At 45.3% G+C, this 26,815-nt stretch overlaps 2 protein-coding genes across 5 annotated transcripts; one reads left to right on the top strand and one right to left on the bottom strand.

Moving 5' to 3' along the window:
• Positions 1-65: 65 nt before the first annotated feature.
• LOC117588548 lies at positions 66-4,146 on the top strand. 2 transcript variants are annotated; one of them, XR_004574148.1, is made up of 6 exons: positions 66-327; positions 392-832; positions 894-961; positions 1,021-1,176; positions 1,238-1,441; positions 1,498-1,638. XR_004574148.1 is itself a non-coding variant. In XM_034279928.1 (5 exons), exons 2-5 carry the CDS (start codon positions 1,326-1,328, stop codon positions 4,128-4,130), a joined length of 2,622 nt encoding a protein of 873 aa, XP_034135819.1. In that variant the 5' UTR covers positions 1,040-1,176; positions 1,238-1,325; the 3' UTR covers positions 4,131-4,146. The 2 variants fall into 2 exon arrangements, 1 of the variants encoding a protein (XP_034135819.1); XM_034279928.1 differs by lacking the exons at positions 66-327; positions 392-832; positions 894-961 and adding exons at positions 3,514-3,746; positions 3,811-4,146 and having other exon boundaries at positions 1,040-1,176; positions 1,498-3,450.
• A 3,715-nt stretch (positions 4,147-7,861) lies between these two features.
• Positions 7,862-26,315, bottom strand: LOC117588277 (pleckstrin homology-like domain family B member 1). Of its 3 annotated transcripts, XM_034279446.1 has the most exons (11): positions 26,175-26,315; positions 25,848-25,958; positions 16,429-16,543; positions 14,032-15,791; positions 13,791-13,972; positions 12,987-13,729; positions 12,749-12,914; positions 11,350-11,566; positions 8,819-9,249; positions 8,625-8,757; positions 7,862-8,562 (listed from the first exon to the last, which is right to left on the bottom strand). In XM_034279446.1, the coding sequence occupies exons 3-11, from the start codon at positions 16,541-16,543 to the stop codon at positions 8,386-8,388; spliced, it is 3,924 nt and encodes a 1,307-aa protein (XP_034135337.1). In that variant the 5' UTR covers positions 25,848-25,958; positions 26,175-26,315; the 3' UTR covers positions 7,862-8,385. The 3 variants fall into 3 exon arrangements, with proteins under 3 accessions (XP_034135337.1, XP_034135338.1, XP_034135339.1); XM_034279447.1 differs by lacking the exons at positions 12,749-12,914; positions 12,987-13,729; positions 13,791-13,972; ... (2 more) ...; positions 25,848-25,958; positions 26,175-26,315 and adding an exon at positions 11,653-11,804; XM_034279448.1 differs by lacking the exons at positions 11,350-11,566; positions 12,749-12,914; positions 12,987-13,729; ... (3 more) ...; positions 25,848-25,958; positions 26,175-26,315 and adding an exon at positions 9,426-9,565.
• Positions 26,316-26,815: the final 500 nt, after the last annotated feature.

Here is a 26,815-nt window from a genome sequence, read left to right as displayed (position 1 = left end):
GTGAACGCGCCCAATGTATCGAATGAAATCGGCCATCGATATACCATGCACGCTCACCGCTAACATTCCGACCACTTGTCATCTCCTCTGCCGCTAAAAGTGCACCCACTTTCAAAATATTCCTTAATACGGTGCACATGTGGCCTGCTGCACTGTGTTTTGTTCAGAAATAATCTGCACACATCAATTGCAATCGCTAAAGCGAGTGCTCGTGTTGCGCTGTGCTAAAATGTTCAATGTCAATACAAACTTCCCGGAGCCAGAAGTAAACGAAAATCATTCGAACGTCGGCGGCGAAGACGACATTTTGGGCCAACGCTTTAGTCAGTAAGTATGGCACAAGTATTAAAAGATCATTGACAATATTGACACCATACTGCTTGCTGTTTAGGTTCCAAGAGCAAAAGTTAGTGGAAAAGTTTTGCCGCGACTCGCACTTGCTGAAAATAATCGAGGGAACCGTTGCAGCATTTGTGGAGGACTACAGACGCACACGCACACCTGAAAAGCTGTTAACGCCGTTGCTGCTGCGCCTCGACTTTGTCTACACCGATCTGTTGACGCAGGCTCCATCACTGTTGCCGCTCGTTGTTGAGGAGCCGCTGCAGTTTGGCCAAGCGGTTAAGTACTCGGTGTACGGCCTGGTGCGGAATCAACTGAAGGTGGCTGGCCTCAAGCCCATAGACATTGGCCAGTTGCACGCGCAGTGGCGGGTGGTGGGGCTGCCCTTCAGTGCCAGTTTGCTGTACGATCCGGCCGCGCATTCGTTGCGTCTCGGCCTGTCGCTGGTCCAGGGCATTCTTTCGGCGTACACGCCAGCAGAGACACTCGTGTAAGTAAGAGACGGACCTCTATCTCTTTTGCTATGCTACAAATTCTTCTTCCGCGTGTAGCCTGCAATCCACTTGGTACTGCGGCAGCGGGTGCATGCGCAACGCACTGCAGACAAGCGCCACCGATGGTACGTTTAGCTCTACCCATTTCCGCCATGGAATTATCAACTTGCATTGTATCCCATAGCGCCATTGTGCCCCAACTGTTCGCGGCCCATGTGCGAATATCAGAAATTAAGAGTCACGGAAACATATCGCCTGCTAGCCATTCTGCCCAGCTGCACCGTGCAGACGCCGCGCTCTGCTAACCGACTGCATCGGCCTACCATTGTGCGACTTAGAGGTGAGTTATCCGAAGTTGGCCCATCATCCCATCAACTGACACGATATTGGCCCCGTTTTAGCCTATGCCTACACCTGCGACCTGAAGTTGGGAGCCAAATATCTAATCACCGGACATTTTGACGGCTCTTCGAACTACGACTTTGAGGCATGCCATCTAAAAAGCGAATAGGGGCACGCCGCCAGGCTGCGGATGCTGTCCCACTCAATGCTTACTTCAGCAGCAGCGACGAGCCAAATACATCGGGATCGTTGGCTACCCTTGGGTAAGTGTGTGCGCGCCTAGAAAATCAAAGACTCAACCAGTTTTGATCTCTTACAGAACGATCCCATCGAATGGATTCAGCCACATCAGCAATGTTACCCCCATTGTAACACCAAACCCTCAAGACAGTCTCAAGTCTGCTGCTACTTCGCCAGCAATCGCCTGTGGCTCTGGGGCAGTACCTCTGGCAGTTCCGGCTGAATCGGTGCCACCTTCAGGGAACAGCGTACAGCAGTCAGTGGCCAAATGGCTAAGCTCGGTGCCCACTCAAATACAGAACACTTCACAGCAGCAGCTGCTGGTTTGGTCTTCTATCCAGCGCGAGGCTTCACCTCAGCAGGTGGACCCTCCAACGAGTCCCAATTTCAGAGCCTGCAGAACACTGCAACATGAGGACGCAGCCGAGACCGAGGCGAAGTCGCAGCTAAGTGTGTTGCCAGAGGAACCAGCCACAGCCAGAGCCACAGCCACTGGCACACACAATTCGGAGAAAGCAGCAGAAGCCTTATCAAAGTCTACCAATTTGCAGAGCCGCCGCCGTTCCCAACGCCAGAGACGCACCTTTACGGCAAAGGATTTAATGTATTTGGATGCCAAGCAGGATGTGTCCATAGTGGGAAATGTACAGCCGCTACAGCAGCTGCAACCATTAGCAAACAATTATTATTGCAGTGCTCCAGCACCAGCGCGGTCAACGGCCACAGCAACAGCCACAGCCACGGCTGCTGGTCCGAATCCGTTTATTTCAACAGCTAATCCAACATTGGCTACGGATCTAAAGATATTGCCCATAGAAGCACTTTTGATGCCCAAACGGAACGATTTGCAAGAGAATCAGCCACAGACTGCTGATGTGCCGCAGGAGATGGTAAGCCAGCAATCGGCTTATCGGATGGCCAGCCACCCAAGCACTGGGTTGAGAACCACCGACACAGCGCAGAATGCGGCGGATGGCTGCGTCCTACCATCTTCCATATCTGGGCCAAGCCAGGCATCTGTATCCCCCAGTTCTTGGTGTCCACTTTCGGAGCAGGAGTCAAACCAGGAGCCAAATATGACATCGTTCAGCGATCTGCTGCAGCAGCAGTTGATGGAGAACAGCCAATCGATGGACAGCCTTAACATAGATCAGATTGCAAACAGTTCTGCCAACCGGGAGGATGAATGGGAGACGGGTTGGAACCTCAGTCAGGGTGACTTGGCCAGGGATCTAATGTACAGTCGTCCGCTGCTCAATATGGATCTGGAGGATACGCCACCCAACAACAACAAGCGACAATCAACGGAGAAGGCTGACATGCAGCATTCCCTCAACAATGATATTGATATTAAAATCGACGAAGACCCAGACTCAGACGCAGATCCAGGCACAGCTGACAAGCCTTCGACTATGGCACGACATCAGCTCTTTGGCCGCCGTCCAGCGAATGAAACTCACCCCAAGCCAGACCTAAACTTTGTGCCGACAAGCGTGAAGCGGTTGTATCAACTGATATGCTCACAGTACTCGGACTATGCCTTTGTCTATGCATTGAGCGCCCAGCTAAGCCAGGAGTGTGTGCCCATGGATTGTTATGTCTACTTGAAGATGGTGCTGCTGGCCAGCATTGTGTCCATCGAGCCGGACGAGCTGAGGTCCCCCATTCCGCTGTGCATTATTGCCACTGATAGCACCATGGCCAATCGTCTGATGTCCAGTGTGGGTCAGTTTGCTCCGCGTTTCCTGGGACCCCACGAGGGCGGTCTGCAGGCCACACACACGGCACTGCCTGTGCGCTACACTTGGGTGGTGGCCAGTCCCCTGCTGATGGCCCAACAGGGCGTTTACTATGCCGGCGATTGGACGCGCCTGTCACGCGAGCACAGCGAGCAGCTGGAGAAGTCCATAGAGAACGGAACGGTGCCCGTGCCGCAGCTCCAAGGCGAACAGCCACTCGAGGCAGCCATTTGGACGCACTGGCAGCCGGAGAATGCCATCAATCAAACAGTTGCCTTTGCCAAACTGTGCCCGTAAGTGGTTTCGAACCATTGCATAAATAATTCATTGGCACTCTGCACTCTTCGTCTTTGTAGCATCTTTGGCATGCCCATCTATATGGGAGCGGAGGTGAGCGACAGCCTGTGGAGTTTTCTGCGGCAGCAGCACAGTGAGCACGGCCAGGATACATCGCAAGATGCACTGAATATACCCGAAGAGGAATTGCGTATGCTGCTCGGCTTGTTGCACCAGCGGAAGGTAACGTTTGGGGATGCCGCTCAATGTTTGCTGCAAAAGTATTATGTGATATCGCGCAAGGAGCGACCAAGTGAGTGCATCTCCATCTGTGTGTCTATCCTTTTCTAATTGATGAACCTTTTTCTTTCTTGTAGCTGTTTTCTCAAGCAAAACCTACATTGTGCTGAAACAGTTTGCGGAATCATTTGCCAAGCTGGCCATGCGCTTGGAAGTCATCGAAGCGGACGTGATTGTTGCCATTTTCCACTGCGAGCACTTTGTGCAGGCAATCTTTGGTGGCAAAGATGGTTTGCCCGCACCCTCGGTGGAGACGTTCAGTGTGATTTCGCACATCGATCCGTACATGGATGAGTTTACCCGCTGGCTATACAATTACCTCGATCAGCATAGCGAGCAACTGCTGGACATTCACGTTAAGCGCCGCAGAACCGACAGCTGGGAAGACATGCAATAAACAAACTTCCTGCAAACTTCGTCCAAAGTTTCCACTCTATTTACTACAAGTTTTGTCAAACTGCAAACTAACTTCCTAACCAGTCGTTACTAATGTAAAAGTACCTACAAAGAAAACGTTTTACTCCACCCATAAACATATATTACAATCATTTATAATTAATCTAAAGCATACCATTAAATGTTAGCCAACCCATTTGTAGTTGTATTTTTACTTCATTTAAGAGATTTCCCTTTCAGCTTTGAAAACCCTCGCAAGACTTCCCGCCCTATATGATTATTTAGAACTTGTAGAACAATCCATTGGTGTATGCTACACATTTCTTTTTGGTCTTGCTGATTATGTGGTAAATGTAAGCCGGGATGTGGCAACTGTTAGTTCCCGCCACTCTGAGCGGCTTTCATTATGAAGCCATAGATCTGTTCGATAGGGGCAGCAGATTTGTCTTTCATTTGGGTATATTTGGGTTTGAATTACCAGTAAATGTTGCCCACATTTCGAACGTGCTCTTGCACGTAAAGTCAGACACAGTCCGTTCAGCGTTGGCCCCTGGTTTGAGGAATTCTCGCAGCCTCCAGTTGATTCCTTAGTTCCCCAATAAGAGCCCAAAAACACTGGCAGGTTCTGCCACACAATCCTACTGAATATTTCGCACATTTTTATGAATATTATTGCAAAAGTGCACAGGAAAAATGTCTGGGGCAGTGGACACACTGACAGTGAAGCAAACAACACTGACACAAACTTTCAAACGGCTGCGTCAAGTGTGTGCGTGAGACACACCACGTGTGAGACACAATTTCCTGTCGATACTTTTGCAATTGCAACTCTGGCCATCTGTGAACTTATTGTGAATTGGTTAAAACTGAAAAAGCCTTGAACATTCCGTGAAAACTCATTTGTAAGTCAGTATTCAGACGTAAAACTTCAATAAATTGTTGGATAACAAATTCAAATATATATTCCGGTGATTAATACTCCAAAGTTAATCGAAGTTACTGATTGAACCGCCGATTGCCGCGTTTGCGTTTGCGCCTGCGATTCTTAACCCCACAGCTACTAAGACAATTTGAGAGTGTATTTGTATTGAACTAAGCGACTTGCAGCAATGCCGCCCAAGAAAAATAAAGGCGCACGTCGCCGCGGCACAACTTTGTCGCTGCAAGATTTTTTGTTCGGCGATGGGATGGCAACTGCAGAAAACCCAAACCAGAATAAAACAAATCCGTGAGTTTTCCCGAGACCCCCATTCACCCCTTTGGCTGTACATTAAAATGCGCTTTGCAGGTCGAAGAGTAGTACCCCAGCAAATAATAAGACAAAGAAGCCAAAATCAACTGACGCCGAACCGTGAGTGCTGCCCTAGATCTGTACCAAAAGGAATGTGGATTTAAATAGGGTTTTACTTCTACAGGTTGATGGTGACTAGCGAAGAAGCCCGCTTCCGGGATAATTCAACCACAAATGATGAAAAACCAGCCGCCATGTGCGCACTTGGATCCCCTTGCACAAAGATCGTAGAGGAATCAAATCAACTGATACCAATAAATGGAGACATTCAAGCGTGAGTTCCAACTGAGAACCATCCCTATGGGAGTACATTCTAAAGGGGTGTTGTACCTTTACAGGCCGATTGCGACTAATGGATGCTCTGAAACCGATGATAAGCACGTTGTTGCTGCTAGTGGCAGTTCGAACATTGAGCAATTTACTGAAAGTCAGGAACACAATCCAATTGTCGCGCGACTGTCAGAATTGATGGCTCAGATAGAAACTGAAGCTGTTACATACTCAGACCCATACCAGCAACCAACCATGGGGAACACTCGACCCAAACGACAACACAGAGGGCGACGTAGCCATAATAAAAGACGTAGAAGGGGCGGAAGACGCGTATGGGCGGTATCTATGCAGGATGGATTTATGCAAGGGAACGTCCCGCAGCCAAGATCCACATTGCAGACACAATCTCATTTGGAAAACCAGCCTTCATATTTCATCGATGAAAACTATAACATATTTCTCAGGACAAGCGAGACAAGCGAGCCCAGTCAGAGGAAGGGCACAAATATGAGCGTAAGTTACACAAAATTCTAGTGTCACCTCCAGCTGAATGACACCCAAATCTCATGCACATTTACAGGGACGACGACATATGCAGCGATCACATCGTCAGCAGCCTGATATTGAAGAGACTGTGGAAATGGAAAATGCTTTCGACGTGACAACCCCACCGCCACCGCCATCGGCACCTTGGGACTGCCAAGACATAGCCTCGGAACCGGCTTCGTCTTCAGAGTCGTATAATATTTTAGTCGTTCCTGCTAATAATTGTTTGACTGAATCGGGCGGCTTCAACAAGGTGACCATACAAATTCTTGTAACACCTGAACGTATCGATATACCAAAGCATATAAACACATCGTTGGTTCTCTATCATCCGGAAACGGGTGAGATTGCGGCACGTATTGACAATGATAATGTGTCCCACTGCAGTGGAAACAGATTGGAGTGCGAGTGGTTCAACAAGTTGGGTAAGGTGCAGCCCATCCGTATGGAGTTGTGGCATCGACCGGGGCAGGTCTTGCCACAGTTTCTGGTGCCAAAAAGCGAGGGTAATTACATAGCATACTGTCGCATTCCAGGCGAAATGTACTCATTTCAGCCAGTACCCGAAGTCCCAGACTCGGTGATAAATCCAAATCAGGATTATTACTCAAAGCCCGGTACTGGCTTTTACTATCCTCAGCCAGAACAACTTGGACCTGGACAGCAACGAACAGTTGCCGTTCAGCCGCGATTCGACTGCACACAGTCGGCATTCATTTTCAACACAATTTACGCTGAATCAGCTCAAGACCAGAAGCCATTAGTAGACTTAAACAGTCAATCTGTGCCCAATCCATCCGTTCCTGACTTCGTACCACTCTCCGGCGCCCAGACTAACGCACCAACAATCAATCAGCAACCAATCTATACTATAGCCAAAACGATGCCGACTTCGATTATTCCAACGTGGGTTAGTACTACAATTGGTACTCTGGCTCAATCAATCATCACTGAGATACACTGAGATCTTATCCATAAAAAACATTTCATATTACACCTCTTTTGAGGTATCCGAACAAGCACATCTTCTAGTCTATCCGCTCGCTCAGGCCTCTGGAAGTCGACGGCTACAATGCGCAAAAACCAAATCAAATCCAGCCTTGAACTGTTGAATAGAAATATTACTTATAAATACATTAAATAAAGATAGCCAGCCGATGTTATAGTTCATAATTCAACCTAAATAATGTGCCTTAACTAAACAATAAACACTTGAAAAAGTATGTTCAAAACCTCTCCAAATCTTTCGCCGCTTTTGACCATTCTGTGTCGCAGTTCTAGCAGCAAAAGATGTCTGGAGAAATGCTAGATCGAAACCATAAATAATACAAAAAAACAATTGCTTATCTTGATGTTTATCTCTCACAAAAAAACAGGTATTTTTATTAACTAAATATAAATGTTGTACAGTTATTGCTTAAGCTACATAATGTAAGTGTATATGTATATATTTTAGTTGTTTTCTGTTTATTTTTGATTATCCCTTGCAGCTGCCTTGAGCAAAGCGTTCAAAGTTCGGTTTAGTCCTGGACAAAAGGTTTGTCCTCCTCTCTCTCTCTCAACTTAAGGTAAATTCAGGGTTGGGTGTGTGTGTTCCATTTGGCTATTACATTATAGTAGTTGTAATTATTCAAAATGGTTGATAGGATGTACTCATTATGTGTTTCTGATTACACTATGAAATGGCTGTGTCAGTAGCGTTGGGCTTTTTCTTTTCCTTTCCATAAAGTTTGTATTGTATACACATTTCTTTCTATATATACTCTATATACAGGCTATAGAAAAATAGATGTATTATTTCTTAACTAAATAATGACAAATTAAAACCATTACAAGTACATCTTTATGTAGTAAATATAAAGTAGATAAATACATCATCATTATCATTCATATCTAAGCATATATTCCATATAAAAAATACATTTCTTGACTTTGGTCCAGTTTTGAAATCTCGGATTTCGTTAGTTCGCCAAAAGAGTAAAGTTTCTAATTTATGTTGCCAGTCAGGAATCCGCCTGGCTTGAGCTATTTGTTTGTTTGCTGTTGTGGGTCTTACATGGCTAGAGGGTTGAGCCTTCTCTCCTGCTGTTTTGGCCACTGGGCATAAAGTTTCAAGTTAAATTAATTGGGTGCGAATGGCGGGCGCCTAGTAATCCAGATTTCCCTGGGCCCCTGTTATGATGGCATCTATCCAAATGCGCGCCGCTGAATCGGAGGCTGCCTGAAGGTTGTAGCTCCGCTTCTTGGTCTTCACAATAAACGTGCAATGTGGTCGTCCGCTCTTCGATGCATTCAAATGATCCAAATACACCTCGTCTATGGTCTGCAAAGGGGGCATTAATTAGTTGGCTATCAAATTGTTTAAATTTAATGTGGTTTACTCACTGCAAAGTAGGCACCGCCTCTTGGCTTCCTCTCTGATTTGTCCGAGTAGTAGATCAGGGCACTGCGCTGTCTGTCCAGGACAAACCAACGCCTCGACCACGCATGGAACGTGGCCCCCAGCTTGTGTAGATATCTGGGAAACATAAATGTCTGCTGTGAACTTCTGTGTTTAGCTTGGGTTTAGGTTTACTCACCCTCGACAGCTGTGCGCATCGACAAAGACATGCGGACAGAGATCGATCTGGTGGCCAGCGGTCTCAATGTGATGCCTCAGATTGAGATCTGGCGAGAAGATGGGCAGGTAACGGGTCAGGGGGCGCTGATGCTTGGGCAGGACACGCTTCCGTTCGCTGGCAGTGCTGCCGCCGCTGCCACTATTCCCACTGCCACTGCCCGCCGATGCCGTGTCCTGGGAATTGCTGTTGCTGCTCGCCCGCTTGTTTTCGATGGCCGACAATTCCATGCCACCGCTGCTGCTTCCATTTGCAAATTTGGGCGCCTCAATTGTTGCGTCACAATTGTTGGCCTCCGACAGGGGACGCGGACTGCGTGCCATCAACTGTGCTGGTGATCCACTGCCCATCGCAATGGCATGATGCTCCAGCTCCGGCTGTGAGTGGCGTTGCTGCAATGGGAACGGAAATGGAAACCCATAGTTAGAGCTACTATTTATATTCCTATTTATATTTGCAGTCACAAACTAAGACAGAGAACTTGGCTAAGCACTATCCCACATCTACACAATCTGTTCCACGCTCTTGTGAGCGATGCGTAACCTTGCGATTGATGTGATTCACTCACTAGATAATACAATTCCATACGTTGGCGTGCATTCGCATCCGTGCGACGATGCTGTACATAGGTCATCCAGACAGACATGTTGGACTGTGCAATTTCAGAGGCACTTGCTCCTCCAATGGTTATTGGATTCAAACTGCGCGATCTCCGGCACTGGCTACGGCTGCTTCCTTCGCCAATGGCCATTCAAATGAGGCGCGCACGAACATTGTCCAGCAGCAGCAGCAGCAGCAGCAGAGACTCACCAGACTGGCAGGCAGGCAGTCGAGCGTATTGAGATCGAGGTAATTATACTCGAAATGTACCAAAGATTTGTGTGGCCATTGAACGAGGCATAACGATAACTAACAATCCAACGTGCACGGACCAATGTGTAAACAAACATGGTGCAAAGCAAGGTAAAGGGCAATACGTAAACAACCCACAAACAAAAAACAAAAGCAAAAACGCGTAACAAAGTTATTGGCAGAGCAGCAGAAGTTGAAGGAGGTGGGCCATTCCGACTATGGAATACCTGTGCCGCTGATTTATTATTAAATCTTATGCAAATTATGCAACAATGATCAGTCGCAAACCAACTCCAAAAAGTGTAGGAAACATAATTAGGCAAAGAGGTAAAAAAATTTTCAAAATTGCCTTCAGAGCAACCAAAACGTTCTGCTCTGAATTGAAAGCATTTTGCATCACGGTTAGTACAGGGTATCCTAGAGAACATACAAACAAAAAACAACAAGTCGTCGGCAGAAAATATTAAACTTATTAATAAGTGTAGTCCATATAGAATCTGCAATTGAGAGCTAAAGCATTTGCCGATGGCGAATGCCCCATGAGCACTACGGAGGCGGTGCGGTACGGGGGCTGTTTTAAAATAAACACAAGCTAAAATAAAATAGCAAACAAAATGCCGAGGCGGAGAGCAGAAACTCGTGACTAACGAGCTGGCGATAGATTGCCCGTCGACTATGCCATACCTCGCCTCGTGCAGCAGCCTTACAGCATTAATGAAACATTAAGCGGATGGTCGCAGAAGAGTAAGAGTGTCTCTATCTATTTGCTAAGTGAGAGACCCCAAAACCTGAACTTGAATTCATTATAAGAGCGAAAGAGAGAGCGGAATGCCTCGATCAAAATTAAGGTGATTCAGCGCCAGCTCCGATTTACTCAAACATTTACTCATTGACCTATCAATGGATCGTTGGTATAATCCTTTTATTCACTTATTTCCCTTGCTGTCTGGCTGAAACAGCAAGAACTTTATCATAGCACTGAGATATCAGAGTTATCAATTCGCTAACCCCGCCTCGATTGCTGCCAATTTATAAACATGCGAATGGCCATTATTCATGGGTTCACTTTTGAGCAAATGCAGTTTAGCGGGAATTACAATGCCATTATAATCAATTTTTGTATATTTAGGGCCACTCTCTGCTGATGTTGTTGTTTGGACAGGAAAGGAAATTACTCACAGAACGGAAGAGTGGGAAGTGCGGAGTGGGAGGCAAATGCGCCTTTTCCCGGAAGCCACAAACAGAAAAAGATGAACAGAAACCGATGGAAAAGAAAACAACAAGAAATACTTGTGTATAATAAAAGCAAAACAGAAACCATCATTGATGGTGTTGTTTGGCCTAGGTCGTCTTTTTGTGTTATTGGGGGTCAAGTCGTTCAATCACTCCTACCGCTGGCGTCAGACGTTAAGAGTATATATATACATAGGAATTTGTATACCCTTTAAGAGGATATTGTAAAGCCAATAGTCCAGAAGAAATTCTACTTAAAACTCTTTTTTCTATTGACTTCTTATGAACTAGCTCTAAACCCGTAATTTTATAATTTGCTGCAAGTTTTTGGCAAGCGATCCACTGTGCGCGTCATCCATTGCTCTCTTGCTTCCTGCTCTCTGCCTCTTTCTCGCTTCGCCACTCACCTGTTGGGGTGTTGTTGTTGTTGTTGTTGCTGTTGCTGTGGTGGTGGCCGAGGGGCTGCTGCCGATGGACTTTCTGCTCTGACCGCTATTTTCCTTATCGCTGTTTGGATTCTGCTCTTGTTCTTGCTGCTTCTGCTTGCTATCTGCTGCATCCTCCTCGAGGCCGCTGAGCTTTTGCAGTTCCGTTTTCTCAAACAATTTTGCATCTTTGCCGCCGCTGCAGAAAACGAAAAGACAGAGAGAGAGAGAGATAAATAAGTGCACGATTAATGAGTAATTTCTCGTATGGTCTCCGCGTCGTACCAGCATGGAATCATCGCATTTATACGGTGCATTTCTCTAAACGAAATGACTCATTCCCCCGCCAAGCTGATTTCGATTCGTATTCGTATTCGCATTCGATTCGCTCGCAGTGCACGCTCAGTTCCAACCGAAGACTGACTGACTGACTGACTAAGCGGGCGCACACCCCACACCCCAATAAACACGGACACACACACACAGACACACTGGAACACAAGCAGCTGATCAGCTTATCAGCTCAGCTGAAGTGAGTCGTGGAGCCTACATACATATTTATCATATTCTATTTATGGGGTTCGTTTCTTTTTACTCTGCCATTTTTTTCGAGTGTATTTTTTATCAACTCGATAGATAAGATATTGTTTAATTGCTTAAATAATCCCCAAAACAAGCAAAAAATAAAAAAATACAAATCAAATTCCTGTGTAGATATCCCTGCATAATTGCAAAATGCTCAATTAAAGTAATCTCCTTTTTTGTGAATTAAATAGCACAACTTTCACTTGAGTTATGCTATGGATTAATGAATCTAAAAGCTTTTCTAAGTAGGGAAATAATTTGTGGAAATCTGTCAAACGTTTGGGGGCATATCCTTAACCATGAGTCAAAATTGTCCGCGAAAAAGGACAAAACTAATTCAAGTTGGTTTCATTTTAATTAACATACTAATAAAAATAATAAATTAAAATTTGCTGCATATAAATTGGTCATCGATTGCTAGACACATTTATATTATTCTTCGATGCTGGCGAACCCTAATTCCGATGTGCTTTCAACCTTAACTAATCCAACACCCAACAATCTGTGAAACGTTCTGTCCTTTCTCAAAAAACCCAATAGATTGCACATTAAATTGCTAAATATAATAACCAAGAGGTTAAACCAAAATAATTATTGAATTATAATTAAATAAAATGATTCTTCGTTGACTATTCCTTGGAAGTAAACACAAAAACCTTTAACGGCTGAAGCATTCCAAGTGTAATTCCGTCGACAGCTGCTCAGCTAATTAACTCGAAACTTGTAGGAGGGGATTGCTGTTGCCCCTGGCGACCCCTTCAATTAGTTGTTGGCTGGAGATGGGGGTCAAACTCACTTGGCGTCTGCTTCGAACTGTTGGTGCAGCTGCTTCTGCTGGTGCTCTAGTTGTTTCTGCTCCATCGAGTGCTGTGTGGATAGCAGATATTGTGTGCGTGCCTCTGCGTGACATTTCTTCTTGAGGTCATACATCTTTTGTCGCTCATGCTCAATAACCTGATGACCTGAGAAAGAGAGAGAGAGTGAGGAATCAGATCATCATCCATCATGGGATAATAAGGCACTCTTGTCCGTACCCTGCTGGGCCAGCAAAAGTTTCCTGTTTCGTTCGATTTCCTTGAAGCTATCGAAGATCTTGGTACTGGCTCCCTGACTGGTCGAAATTGGTGCATCATTGGCCACCTTGCATATGCGATCGATGTCATCCTGCGAGGGCACGCGACGCTCCAGTGGATTGACCTCGAAGCGATCACTTTGCAGCGACAGATTGTAGCTGATTTGCTCATAGCTGCCGCTGCCACTGCCACTGCCACTGCCACTTGCAGTCGCAACTGAATCCTCATAAAGTTGCAGAGGCATTCGCTTCGGTGTGCTGGTGGTAGCCTCGATCTTGTGGTTGTAGAACATATTCTCATTCACGCTCTTCGACATTAGATCCTCCTGGTGGCGTGCCTTGAGGCAGAGCAGTTCCGCTGATCCAAACAGAGACTGTGACATGACACCGTTGACCAGATTGCTGCCGCTGCTGCCTGGAGAGACTGGGGGACCCGAAGCGCATTTATTTGAGGTGGTGGGCTGCTGCTCTTCGTCATCGGGGCCCAGCTGAATGCGCAAGGCGGCCAGCTCTGACTCAAGCGTGAGGCGTTGCTCCTGACGCTTGAGCTCCTCATGGATGGCATGATGCTCAGACTCCTCTTCAAAGTACTGAAACTCCAGATCCTCGAACGTCTTCCGATCACACTCCAGAGACTCGCACACCAACTGCTGCTCCTCCTTGAGGCAGGCATTATTCGGTTTCTGCTTCAGCATGGCCCGCAGTCTGTAAAACAATTGAATTATGAACAATTCTCTCTCGTTTCCTGTAATCTTCAGTCACTCACTTTTGCATCTGATCCTGTTTCATTTCAATGGACTGTTTTAGCTTTGCCTGCTGATTCTCCTCCATCACGCGTGTGGCATTCCGCTGCGCCTCCAGGCGGCGTATACGATTCTGCAGCGCCTGAAGTTGCAGTCGCGGCGAAAGTGGCGTCACCTGCTGCTGCTCAACCTGCTGCGGTTCCATCTGGGGAAAAGGAAAAGTGTTATCTAATGGAAATTGATTTAAAAGGAAGCAAAACCCACCTCGGGATTATCCTGTGTGCTGCCGCTGGATGGCGGCAGTTCAGCCAGTTCTGTCTTTAGCTGCTTGCGCCGTTGCATGAGCTCTCGGCGATGCCGCTGCTCGATGTGTATGCTGCGCGGCGCCGGCTCCGGCTTGCGGTTGGTTTTGGGCGATTGCGACTCGGCGGGATTCAGATTCAGGGTGAGATTATTGACATTCTTGTTGGTGCGCTTGACCGGCGGCACCAGGCGGTCCAGCTGCTGTTGCTTGCGCTCAAACGACTTGAAGAGCTGCTCATAGTCCCTTTGCTGGTTGGGCGCTGGGGGTTTGGGTGCCAGCGGTGGCTTGACCATCGCTGAAATTGCTCCAGCGGTGTTCTGTGGCGGCGGTGGCGATTGTGTTGTGTTGGTTGCCAGAGCAAAGGCGCTGCCAAAAGAGACATCCTTTTTGGGGGACATGCAGTTGGTTCGTATCTTGGTCCTGGGACTCTGTGGCACATACTTGCCACCGCCACTGATATTCCCCAAATTCTCATGGCTCGAGCGAACCGCTGGGCTGGGGCCAGCTCCTCCACTCCCCACTGTGGCTGCGCTTCCCGATGCAGATGCCGACACGTGCAGCTGCCCATTTATCTCCACGCGATTGGGTCCCAGCAGGCGTACATTCTCATAGCCAGAGGTGCTGCTCAGCAGCGAGAGATTGGTGTTGTTGGTGCCGCTGCTGCCGCTCCCGTTCCCGCCACTGGGCTGCTGTGGGAATGGTGACTTTTTGTCCCGCGGCAGGGAGCCATTTGTCTTGATTCGATTCTGTACAATCGGCGATGAGGTGATGCTGGAGGTGCTCGATGTATTGTGGGAGGCAGCAGGGGGCGCAACTCCAGCAGATGTGTTCCTGTCCGCATACTCCGTGCAGATCTTAAGCATATCCTCCAGCTCAGCGCCTCCACTTCCACTTTGATTTGCACTAGCATTTCCTTTGCCACTTCCATTGTTGATGTCATTGTTGACGCCATTCATGGAGTAGATCTGGAAGCCGCCTGGCTTGGGATATCGATCATAGCGGTCGTTGTTCACCTTAGTAAGCAGATCCGGATGCATTTGTTGTTGTTGATGATGCTTCTGCTGCTGCTGCTGTTGCTGCTGCTGTTGCTCCTGGTAGATGCTCGCATTGGTGGGTACGTTCCAGTAGCCGGAATTGTTCCCGACTCCTGCTCCTTTGGCATATTGATTGTTCATTTGCTTCTCGTTGCGATGATTCTCGGCGAGATTGCGGGCAAAGCTCGCATACTTCTGGCCGAGCACATCCTTGGCGGGCATATTGACGGTGACCAGGTCGGAACTAAAGACCTTCGGGCATTCCAGCTGCTCATATTCACCAGTGGAGTGGACTCCTGTGTGCTTAATGGGATTGATGATGCTCTCGTAGAAGGACTCTAGCTCCAGCGACTGATTCAGCTCGTGGGCCTGTCGCGCGGACTGTGTAAAGTCGATCTGTGGCATGGAAATCCGCTCGTTGGAGCCCATGGCCGAGCGCATCATCTGCGCCTCTGCGGGATTGTTGAAGCGCAAGTAATTCGAATTGCCGATGGTGATCATCGCCCCCTGGCTGAGTTTCGTCTCCTCCAGTATGGGGGCGCCGTCGATGAGCAGTCGCGCTTCCTGCTCCGGCACCAGGGTCACCTCGTTGTCGTCGCTCCTGAAGATGGTGCAGTGCAGCGGCCGAACACCGCTTCCATTTAACGAGATGCTACACGTACCCGCCGATCCAATGGTCGTATCCCCTGGGCAAACAAGAAAACAACAAGGAAATCCAATAAGCAAAAGAATCCCAAGCAAAAAATGTGTAAAGATTTTCGTTCGGAGTTCTAATTGGGAATGTGAGGTTCGGATCTCTCCATTCCATCCATTCTCCCGGCCCTCGTGTCTTGGGTCTTATCGCTCACGCCATCTCTGTCGAACTCGCGGTGCCCCGCATGAGGCCCGAAATATTACTCACAGTGGGCGCACATCGCAAAAAACTGTACAGAAATTAACCTAATCACAGTACCGATCAATGGAATGTTTTTTTTGTGTAGTTATTGAACTGTTCGTCCCACTGTCAGCTGACAAGCAAACAACCAAAATCACCGTTTACTTTGCCTTCGCTTGTTTTGGTTGTTGTCTTTTGTGCGTTTTCTTTCGCAATTCGTTTCTTCCCCCGTTTCTTTCGCTACTTTGCTTATCGCTTTACAAGTGACCTTGCACAGACACAGGGAGAGAGAGCGCACGCGTGCGTGCCCAAGTTTGCTCCACGCACAACAGAAAGACAGAGATGGAGAGTGGATTAACGGTGTTTGTCCAGTGTGTGCTTTTAATTGCATGATGAATACTGTTCGTATGTACGCTTTATATACATACATCTGTATGTAGATGACTTACCAATGTGTATGTAGTGTAAGGTCACGGCGGTACTCAAGCGACCACCGCCCAGACTAACCAGATGCGGATCGGAGGCGGCAACACGCAGCGATGGATCCTTTTTCGTCAATGACATCTGTAAGTATAGAAAATGTAAATTGATGTAGAATCTATGTATGTATGTACATTGTGGCATATGTGGAGCCGAATCATTGAGAGCTAATGGCCCCATGGCCCCTAATCAATCACCAATAAAAATACGCATTAAAAATGTGGCATTTGATAAAGGCAAACATACACAGGTGTGGCTTGCTGCACACACTTATACAGATTCCCTTACAGGAAAAGTCGGAAACGCTGCCTTCTGTGCGTTGCCTACATCGACTTCGAGCACAAATCAAATATAAACCTTTTACTCAATCGGAAAACAGAGCCACAGTCCAATTGCAGCATAAACACCCAAGAGCGGTCGAGGCAGAAGCCCACCACTTCACGATAATCATTATCAACAATATAATCATCCTCATCCAGTGGAGAATGATAATTGCTATTCTCCAGCTATGGTGGAAGGAAGCATCAACAGATACTTGTGCAAATCCTTATGTTAAACCAGAGCAACCAGGACAGGATGTTTACAGCCCATATCCCAGCAGTTATGTATATTAAATGCATTCCACACTGAACACAAAGTCATTCCCTATTTATTCTAAGCTAAGCGGAACAACATCTTCTAGTTCTTCGAAAAAAATAAATCACTACACATACATACATACATATGTACTTATGTATGTACATAGTTCGGTCTGTAAAAAGCTTTATTGCCCCACTGCTTACTTTATGTCCATAAATTCTTGAGCTGTCGTTGTTTGTTGATTTTTGTTGTTGTTGCGAGTGCAACTTTATCAGTTACAAGTGCGTACAGCCACTGTGTGGCACCAATTGAGGATGTCGGGTCGGTCAGTCACCAAATACATTCATACATACGTACATACATTCATATGACATCATTGGTTGGGAAGTTTGTAAATAAATAAAATAATTCCTTGAGCAATTGCATCGCTTCAGGAAACTGATTGAAAATTACAACAAAAAAAAAGTATCTCGTTGCGTGTATGGCATGCAACAGTGTTTTTAATGTAGATATGTACATACATACGGATACATCAGAAATATAAATCAGAACTGTATCTTCCTTAAATGTATTTTATATCTTTTAAAAATAAAGTAATCAAAGTACTGCACAAGGTGTGTAATGTACATATTTAGTGTTATCGTTCCCGTTGACCATTTCAGCACTTTCGCTTTCTGTCTAGACTCTGGATCAAGATCGTGACTCCTCTGTCGGCCCACCTGAATCCCCCCAATCAACACAAACATCCACCATCCACACAGCTGCCCCATCGAGCGGTGATTACACTAAAAATATTACGAAATTCACTTTTACCGCCTTCTATAGCTTTTTCTTTTATTTTCCTTTATTTTTATTTTCTTTCCTGTCTCGTTTTTTGCTTTGCTTTGGAAGTGCCTGGGCATCACGTCATCCCATGAGCCGGCTGGAGCTAGAGTCTGACTAGGCACATAAAAACAACACAAGCATGTAGTAACTCTGTGAGTCGCGTTCATACGCGTCACTAATTGAATACCCGGTACTCAGTCAGTATACAAAAACACTTTTAACAGTGTGAAATCAGAGCAGTTTGGATATACCCTATGAGTACCGGGAGTAAAACACATCAAAACGATCAAAAAGATCACAAGAAGAAAAGAAAAGGGAAAACAAAAACACAGCGGAATGGGCTGGAAACGGTGATGCATGGCTGGAAGGTGATGTGATGTGAGGGCAAACACGAACCGATCACAGAAATAAGCTAGCACGATGGGGACACGCAGACCGCCCTGCTCCCGTGAATCAGAATTTCGAGGGGGAAGTACTGGAATCTAGAGTGCAGATCCATACATTAGTGAACCATTAGTGGCAGAGATGAAAACATTTCTGGATATGCCATAACCCCTGTTTATCATCTGTAATTTTGATGCAAGGCTCATCGACTGATGCATAGATTTGAGCGGATTTTTCCTGCATGCGAATTGTTGAGAATTTTTCAATGCCTGCTCCTAAGACTGCTGCCAAAGGGAACAATATATCTTTTACGATTCCTCAATTGCTTTTTTTTTAACGGCCTAAACAACAACTACAAAAATGTGTATGTATATATAGGTTTGGGTGTACATATTTCAAATATTATTGAGATAAGATAAAAGCCAATGAAAATCATAGAAAAGGGGCCACAGATATGCACAGTACAGCTGCGGCATACCAATGTGCGTAGGCCCCTCCATTATGTAAAGGGTCCGGGCCACGCTCTGCGATAAAATTGAAAAGCAACAACAAACAGCACACTGGAATACCGCAGCGCAACATTCGTCAAAATGACACGAGTACGGGGCATAATGGGAAGATCTGATGGGAATAAGAGTGTCTTCGACTTCCACAATGTAGTATTTCCCTTGTCTCCAGAACACTCTACCGTGGTGATGCCTTCCATAAATGATTTGCCTTTAGAGTCGGTGTCTACACCAACGATTAATATTGCCAATTTCAAGTTAACTTATTTTTAGAGGCCAAACACAGCTGGTACTGCCAGCATTCGGTCGAAGCCTCGAGTATTCCCTGATGGATTGATGGATACAATAAATGGAAAACACTGAAAGCAGATGCTGAGGAGGCTCTGCAAGGTGCAATAGCCCAGGCCCAACTGCCAATATTTGTAGAGAGACAGAGATAGAGAGATAGCTCCCTCATCGCTAATTGAATTTTGCTGTTTTCTGGGTGTCGCTTGAAACCCATGTGGCGTGTAGGGGCTGGCTCTTGGTCTTGCCTTCTGGCTGTTTGACACCACAAACCAAAGTGCGCGATCAAAATGAACTTAAGTGTTGGAAAATGTCACAAAAAGTGCACTCAAAAATATGCAGGATTAATTTTTCCTATTTTATACAGAGAATTTCAAGTTGTCATACACAACTTTTATCGGTACAAAACAAACGTGACCTGTGCAAGGTGCTTAGGAAATGCGAGACAACTCTCTCGCCCCCAACGCCTTTTTGCAATGTATAGCGTTTACCTGTAGCTTATGTAAATGCAAAAATGTATATTTATATTACATATATTTATTTATTTTTCGACGTGACAAGACCTTTGCGGTAACATCAAATGCTCTAAATGTTTGTGTGGGGAAAACAAAATGTGGAACACATTGAAAAATGGCTTGTACCTGGGGCATGGCACACATTTGGGGCACAATTACGAACAATTTTGCGCTCAAACAGACCAGACCCCAGACATATGTATGTGCATACATACACAGATAGATAATTATGTATGCTAACCGAAATAAGCATTATTATTTTTTATTTTCTTTTTGGCAAATTGTGAATTAAATTAGACCCCCAGAGCGTGGCCAAAGCACACAGACAGTAGAAGAGATACCCTTTCCGTTTGATATTCGATATTGATAGTCAAGTTTCGTAATGGCAGAGGACTCATCTGATAAGGATTATTTCCTCTCTATGTGGCATCAAAACATTCACCTCAAAGGGTATCCCATATGTACATACCAAACAGAAATGAAAGAAATGACAAACAACTTACAAAAACTTATGTATAAGGCAAGGTCAGTCTGCATTGCACAGCTACGTGCGTCAGGTGTGGCGTGGTCTGGTGTGGCTGGTGGGCGTGGGCCTGCCATGCATAACAACATGCAGCCCAATTTTGGCACCGCTGCACCTTCGGCACTGCACCACCGCCATGACAGCAGGCGGTGCGCTGAATAAAGTGTGAAAATTATCATGGGTTTATTTTACCTGCCCCAAATTATAAGAGTCCACAATTGTTAATGGGGTGGCATGCCACTTAATACAGTGGTGGCTGATAACTCCACTCAACAAAAATTCTATGGCGGGTTAATGTGGCAGCGTCCATATCTGTTCCTCTTTCAAGAGTCATTATTTCCAGCAACTTATTACGATTGAAAGCTTCTGGATCTCTGGCACTAGTCCAAGGCTCTAAGGCTCTTTTTTGTAACTATTTTCAACGAGTGTTTGGAATAAAAACATAAAAATACACACCTAATTCCTATTCTGTATTATTTTCATAAAGTGGGTACATACACATGTACCTAGCCACGCGTGAAGCGAGCCATGGATAACGGCAAATTGTGGGCGCCACTTGTAACTGTCAAAAAGCCACCAACATTCAAATTGAATCCAACGTCAGCCTCCATAGAGATGGGCGAATGAGCGAAAAGCGAGCCGTGAAGCGGATAACGGGAATCATGCAAGTCACGAACAAAATTTGATGGGGAGGGAGCTTGAGCGAGGGTGTTACATATCTCTACACTGAGAGAAACTCGAACAATTCTAATAGGGTGTATGTGCATCCCTAAAGGTCCGATTAGAATTCGTCAATGTTTTTTTTTTCGCAGTGTACACTGCACACTTTTTCATCTTTCACATTTCTACAATTAATAAAATTTGGAGAGTTTACAAATTGAGACGGAAACACGCTCTAGTGTACGCCAACACAGATGTGATCACACACACACTTGCCCCCATTCCTGGGTCACTCTCATCTCTAGGCCTGGCGTTGGTGTTTAGGGTATGAGTATGAGTATGGGATATGGGGTATGGGGTATGGGGTATGGGGTTAGGCGCTGTGAGTCAAGTGGCTTGTTAATTATGCTCATCACTTGAAGAGAACTGCCCAAAAATGGGGAGAAATTGGTAGAGGTGCTGAGTAGAGGTTTACGCCGATTGTGTTAGCTTGGGCGGCGACATGGGGGAATCTTATGATCCACTGAGGCAATGGATTCAAACATCAAACTACTTTTCGTCCACTTCACCTTAAATTTGAGTTTCTTTTTTAAGGTATGTACATAAATTATATGAAGAGGCGAAAAGTCGTATTAACACACAATTTCCAACAATTCTCAGCTGCTTGACTCAATTCCTGCCACTCCCCAATTGCCATTCCTTTACATTCCTCGTTCCAAATGAGTTCAATTGAAGTAATCAATGGGACAATGGCACATCATTTATGGGTCGTTTAGTTGAGGTAATGGAGCAAGGGGGCAGGGCAGCGGGACAGGGCGCGAGCTAAAGTGTAATGCAAATGCAAACAAATGCGTGATGTCATCCCAAAACCCCCACAAAGGCACACACATCGAACAACCGTCCAAAGCAATTGCATTTAAATGACATCAAAACAGAGAGAGCCACAATCACAGCAGGCTGCTTCCGACAATGCAACTTAAAAACGGCACATTGTACCCTGCCCGAGCGCGACTGACTTTACAGTTGTTTACAGTATGGAAAGGACTTTCAAACCTGAAGCTGATAATATTTGCCAGTCAAAAACTAGTCCGAAAAGCAAAAGATAATGCTAAATAATAAAAACATCCGTTTGTATGAAAAGAATAATTTAGATTTGCATGTTTACGAGTATATGAAATCATGGATAAGGTATGGACACATTTCCAGATGTGACATTCTTGTTATTTACAAGTTTCTCTCTCTTATGGCTGTCATTGCTCGGACAATGTATGCGTGTGTGTGGTGCGCCTGTGTGTTTGTGACTTTGAGTAAAGTAAAGTAAAGTGGAAACAAAAACTTGATTTGACTCTGGGGATGACTTCATTAATGGAACACGCAACAGAAAAAGCGAGAGCTTTATTACACTGGCGCTCACTTGAATAGGAACACCGTTTTTGATTTGCACTCTTTGATTTTTCATCCTGGTTTTTATTTTGCCTTCAAAGTACCGTTCAACAAGCATAGCTTACAAAAAAATATAAAACAGAAACGATTATGGTCTAATGATTAGACCATTGTACATATATCAATCGACATATTCCTGTGTGGTTTGTGCTTGTGTTTAGTTAATATAATTATTATTTTATGCAGCTGGCGGCGGTAGGTGACCTCCGAAAATGGCTAATGTTACCAGACACTTGATTTAGCTTATTGATTCAATTAAATTGAACTCGGCGAAATGTGTACAATTAAGAGGCAAGATGAAGGCCATTCCAGTCCCACGCATTGTGCGTACTGCACACCCCACCCCCTCGCATCCACCACGGAGCAGAAACTGGAGTCGCAGTTGCCGGTTTGTTGAACTCTTTGCCGCAATAAAAAGGGCAGCAGTGAGCTGCGAGTTTTAATGCCGCATACTTGCTCGAAGAAAAATGCGGAGGAGGGTATACCGTTTTGTGGACAGAGGATGAAAGGAGAGGCTATTTTTTGCTGCAAAATGTCTTAAGGAAGGAACATTATCAGAGTGAAACTGAAGATGCAAAAAGCTGAAGAGTAAACCACATGTACACAGATATAAGACGGCTTCTCTATTCCCACATATGCACAAAAATCACCCAGGGTATCAAGGGTATCTGGTAGTCGCGTTGTTCGCTTCTGCTTCGTTTTTGCACAGAAGAGAACACAACGAAACGAAACGAAACAAAGCGGAATGGAGTGTTTCGTGTTAGTTGGTTCTTTGATGCGTTTGGATGGATGGCCGGAAAACGGAAGCGCCTGTTTTGGTATTGTTTATTATTGTCTGCATTTTATGCTGTGCGGCTGCTGCTGCTGTCCATTGTACAAATTATGAATGTGCGTTTATGGTTATGTGAATGGGTATGAGTAAGGGTTAGGGGCATGTGGAATAGGCTATCCAAGTGGAGAAATAGGACAGACACAAGCACACAGCCAGAAATAGAGAGAGGCAGTAAAATGAGAGCGACAAAGGTGTCGTCGCTCGACTATCGCCATGGCATGCAGACACACGATCGCACACCCCAGTACGTTCGCATGCAAGCATACATATGTCCATTCATCATTCACAGACACACACACGCACACACACACACACACACACACACACAGAGGCAGCATTAAAGATCAGCAGCGACGGTGACAAAGTGCGTCCGGTTTACAAAAACAAAAACAAAAACGTGTCGGATGCAAATGTGCGAAGCGCTGGAGAAGCAAAAGAGTACAGACAAAAAGCGAACTCTCATCGAAATGCAGGCGATGTGGGGATTTGGGGGGAAAAACAATATTAGCAATGCTGGTGTGCGGCCCCTTTCACCCAGAGAATGAAACGTGGGAAGCTAGGGATGCAGCTGCACTGTTGTAAAAAAAAACCGAAGCGATGAGGAACGTTGTGAGACGCGTTCGTACTTTTATACCCGTTGAGCAACTGAACAATTGAGTGAGTTTGTTCACTAAAGTGAACAATATTTACCCAACACTAATGTATATTGACTGAGTACTGGGTATAAAAGTTCCTCCTCGTTTTGTATGCTGTTGCCGTTGCTATTCTTTTTTTCTATGAGTATTTTCCTGCAGTAAATAAACTTGCTGAAATCCGAAGACTCGACTTTAATTTAAGACTTTTTGGCAGACTCATGAAACTGAATTCAGGGGAATTAAGCAAGTGCTCGGTACCCCATATTTGTTGCAGCTGAAATTCGATGATGGAAGAGTTGTTCAGAAATCCTCATCCGTCATGCGCTTGAGGCATTTAATGGTCTGCAATAATTAAAGTTCCATGGAAAGCCCACACAGCGAGTGGATGAAAACGGAAAGGCAGTCTGGTCTGGAGTCAAATTAAACAAAGGATCCCAATGTGTATGAAGAAACAGGCAGTGGATACATAGTAGATTCAGTCTTCAACTTAATTTCGCCTGTTTAAGCAAACTGTTTGCTCTGAATGTGCCATGCAACACAACACACACACACACACACACACTCATCAGCAATGTCGTCTCGTCTCCCCTGTTGTCATTATTTCTTTATGCAGCGGATGGTCGTTTTCTTTTGGCAATAATACTCGTGGTGTTCTCCGTTTGCAATCAAACAATGTTGATGTTTATACGAGCTGCCTGTTGATGGGGAATACGACAATGTTGAGTGGTGTTATGGCAACGGCGCCTCTCTACTCCACCTCCTGTTTATCACACATCCACACACACACACACATATGAAACAATTTCAAATGAAATCAAATATAAATACATGTGCACAAGTGTTCACGTGTGGGCTGGACACTCATTTCTTTGGGTAAAATCTGTTGCCCACAGCTAACAAAACAAAAGCAATACACATTTGTTCGCTGAATAAGACGGCTAAAACAACAAACTAATTTAAGGCAATAGCAACTATCGGTTTTGGAAGCCAAAAGCCAATAAAAAGGAACGCTGTGCACGATGTGACGACTTTAATGATATCCTACAATCCACGAGGCAAACAAAACCCTGTGAACATATGCTTCTTGTGGCTTGTGGAAGGAAATCGAACGTGGTGGAACCTAGGATAGTGGGCATTGGCAATGCTATTGGAAAGCTCTCTTTTACAATTTAATGATTCTTCCCCAGGTCGGCCTTAAGCCGACTCTTTTTTCCCATTGATTGGATGCTAATGTGGATTATATTGATTTGGAACTGTGTGTGGGGGATGTTCAGTTATCTTTGTATGGAATGGTTCTGCTTGAGTGGATTCAAATAGGAGTGCATCTCCTTGCCGGTAAAGGTTATGCACCGGTTCACAGTTAGTTGCAGCCACACCCCAAAAAAAAAGCAGTAACGGGAAAACAACAGCAAAGAGAGAGACAAAGACAGAGCAGGGAGAGAGAGCACAAGTAACTGCACCTGAACTTTCGCAAATCCCTCCTTTTGCGTCTTCTACTACTTTGCCCATCGAGAGTCCTTCTCTCGCTAACTCCATCAGACTCTCCCCCTCAACACCCACCCTTCGGTACAGTTGTAAAGACAAGAGACGTGCTCAATACGTACCGCGACAGTGACTGACCCACTCACTTGAGAACTGTCTGCCAATCCCTCTCTCGCTCCCGCTCTCTCACTCACTGGGTCTCCTCTGCAGCTTGCTCGCTTCGCTTTGTTCCCCTCTCTCCACATTCCACACAAGCTACGGTGTCGTCTCACCTTCCTACAGTTCCCCTACCGATCGACAATGTCTGGGCTGCTTTTTATGGAAACCGGCTAAATTCCATTTGATTTGGAAGTCAAGACAGAGCCAAAGCTGTAGATGTGCCAAAGCCGAAAGCCTTCTCTCGCCTTGCCTTTTTTATGCCTTTCTTTCTTCTTTTTCGTTTCCACTGTTTTTCACTTAAGCGTCACAGCTCTGCTTCTGCGGCTACGAGTGCGTGCTGCTTGAGTTTCAGCAGCGCAGCAGCAGCACTGCATCTCCCCGAAGTTGGCAGCTGTCAAGGGCGTTTCATTTTCTTGTTGTGGCGGGTGTGTGGCCAGTGGAGGGGGATAAGGGACAGTGGAAATACCGTTGTCAGTTCAATTACAAAATTTAAATTATTTAAAGCAACGCGGGAACTGGTGTCAAGATATTTATATGCAAATTATAGTCGCATCCCATACCTTCTTCCTACGGGTTTTGGCCGCCGCTTCCACCCTCAGCTGTTGCTGCTCTAAAACTGCTTCTGGCTGAGCTGCTTTCGTTTTGTTGTAGTTTTAATTCTTTAATTGTTTCTACAATGGAAATTACAAATGCAATCAGTACAAAAAGTATTTTATTAATTTGCATTCAACAATATAAAAAAAGTCGCGCGCAAACAAACGGACGCACACACACACACACACAAACACAATCGCAGGCAAAAAACAAGTTTATTTGCTGCACCAAAAGCAAACCGCAAAACACGGGGAAATTCAACAAAACTGTGGACGCACAGCATCCATACGCACTTAGAATTCAGGTTGACAGCCCGGCATTGTAGCATCGAATAGATAACGTAAAAAACAAGAGAAAAAAAACTGAAATTGTGCATGGAACAAATGTAAATAAACACAGACAGACGCCGCCGAAACAATACAGAGCGTTGTACCCAGTGTGACCGCGGATTTATGGATAATTATACCGTCTGACCCTTTAAAATATACCAAAATATGCATGCTATTTTCAAAATGTACCGCACATATACGTGGAAAAATCAGATTCCTCAATTTTGTTGTTCTTTTTACTATCAAAAGATATTTAGGACACTCACAAATGAACTTTTACTATTATCCGATTTTTGAATTAATTTTCTATACGGTTGGCTAGAGGTTCTCTCCTTTGTTGTGCTTATAAAAAAAGTTGTAAGCTAAAGAGATACGTCATTTTTTTACATAGGAACTACACGGTACCACAACTACTAACAATTGGATGGAGCAATTCCGGGTCAAAGGGACTAAACCAAGTCATATCATTTAAAAAATGAAAATCGTCCAAAAACTATTTTAACCAGCTCTGCCAGTGAGCTTTGTCAAAGAGATTTTAGACCATGCATCGTATGCCCTTAGAGCTTTCACGTATATGAGGCAGCATATTGCATTCATAGATCAGA

The sequence above is a fragment of the Drosophila guanche genome, unplaced genomic scaffold, assembly GCF_900245975.1.
Source record: "Drosophila guanche unplaced genomic scaffold, DGUA_6, whole genome shotgun sequence".
Classification (NCBI taxonomy): Eukaryota; Metazoa; Arthropoda; class Insecta; order Diptera; family Drosophilidae; genus Drosophila; species Drosophila guanche.
Note: the sequence above shows the minus strand (reverse complement) of the source record. Positions and strands in the feature narration are given on the sequence as shown.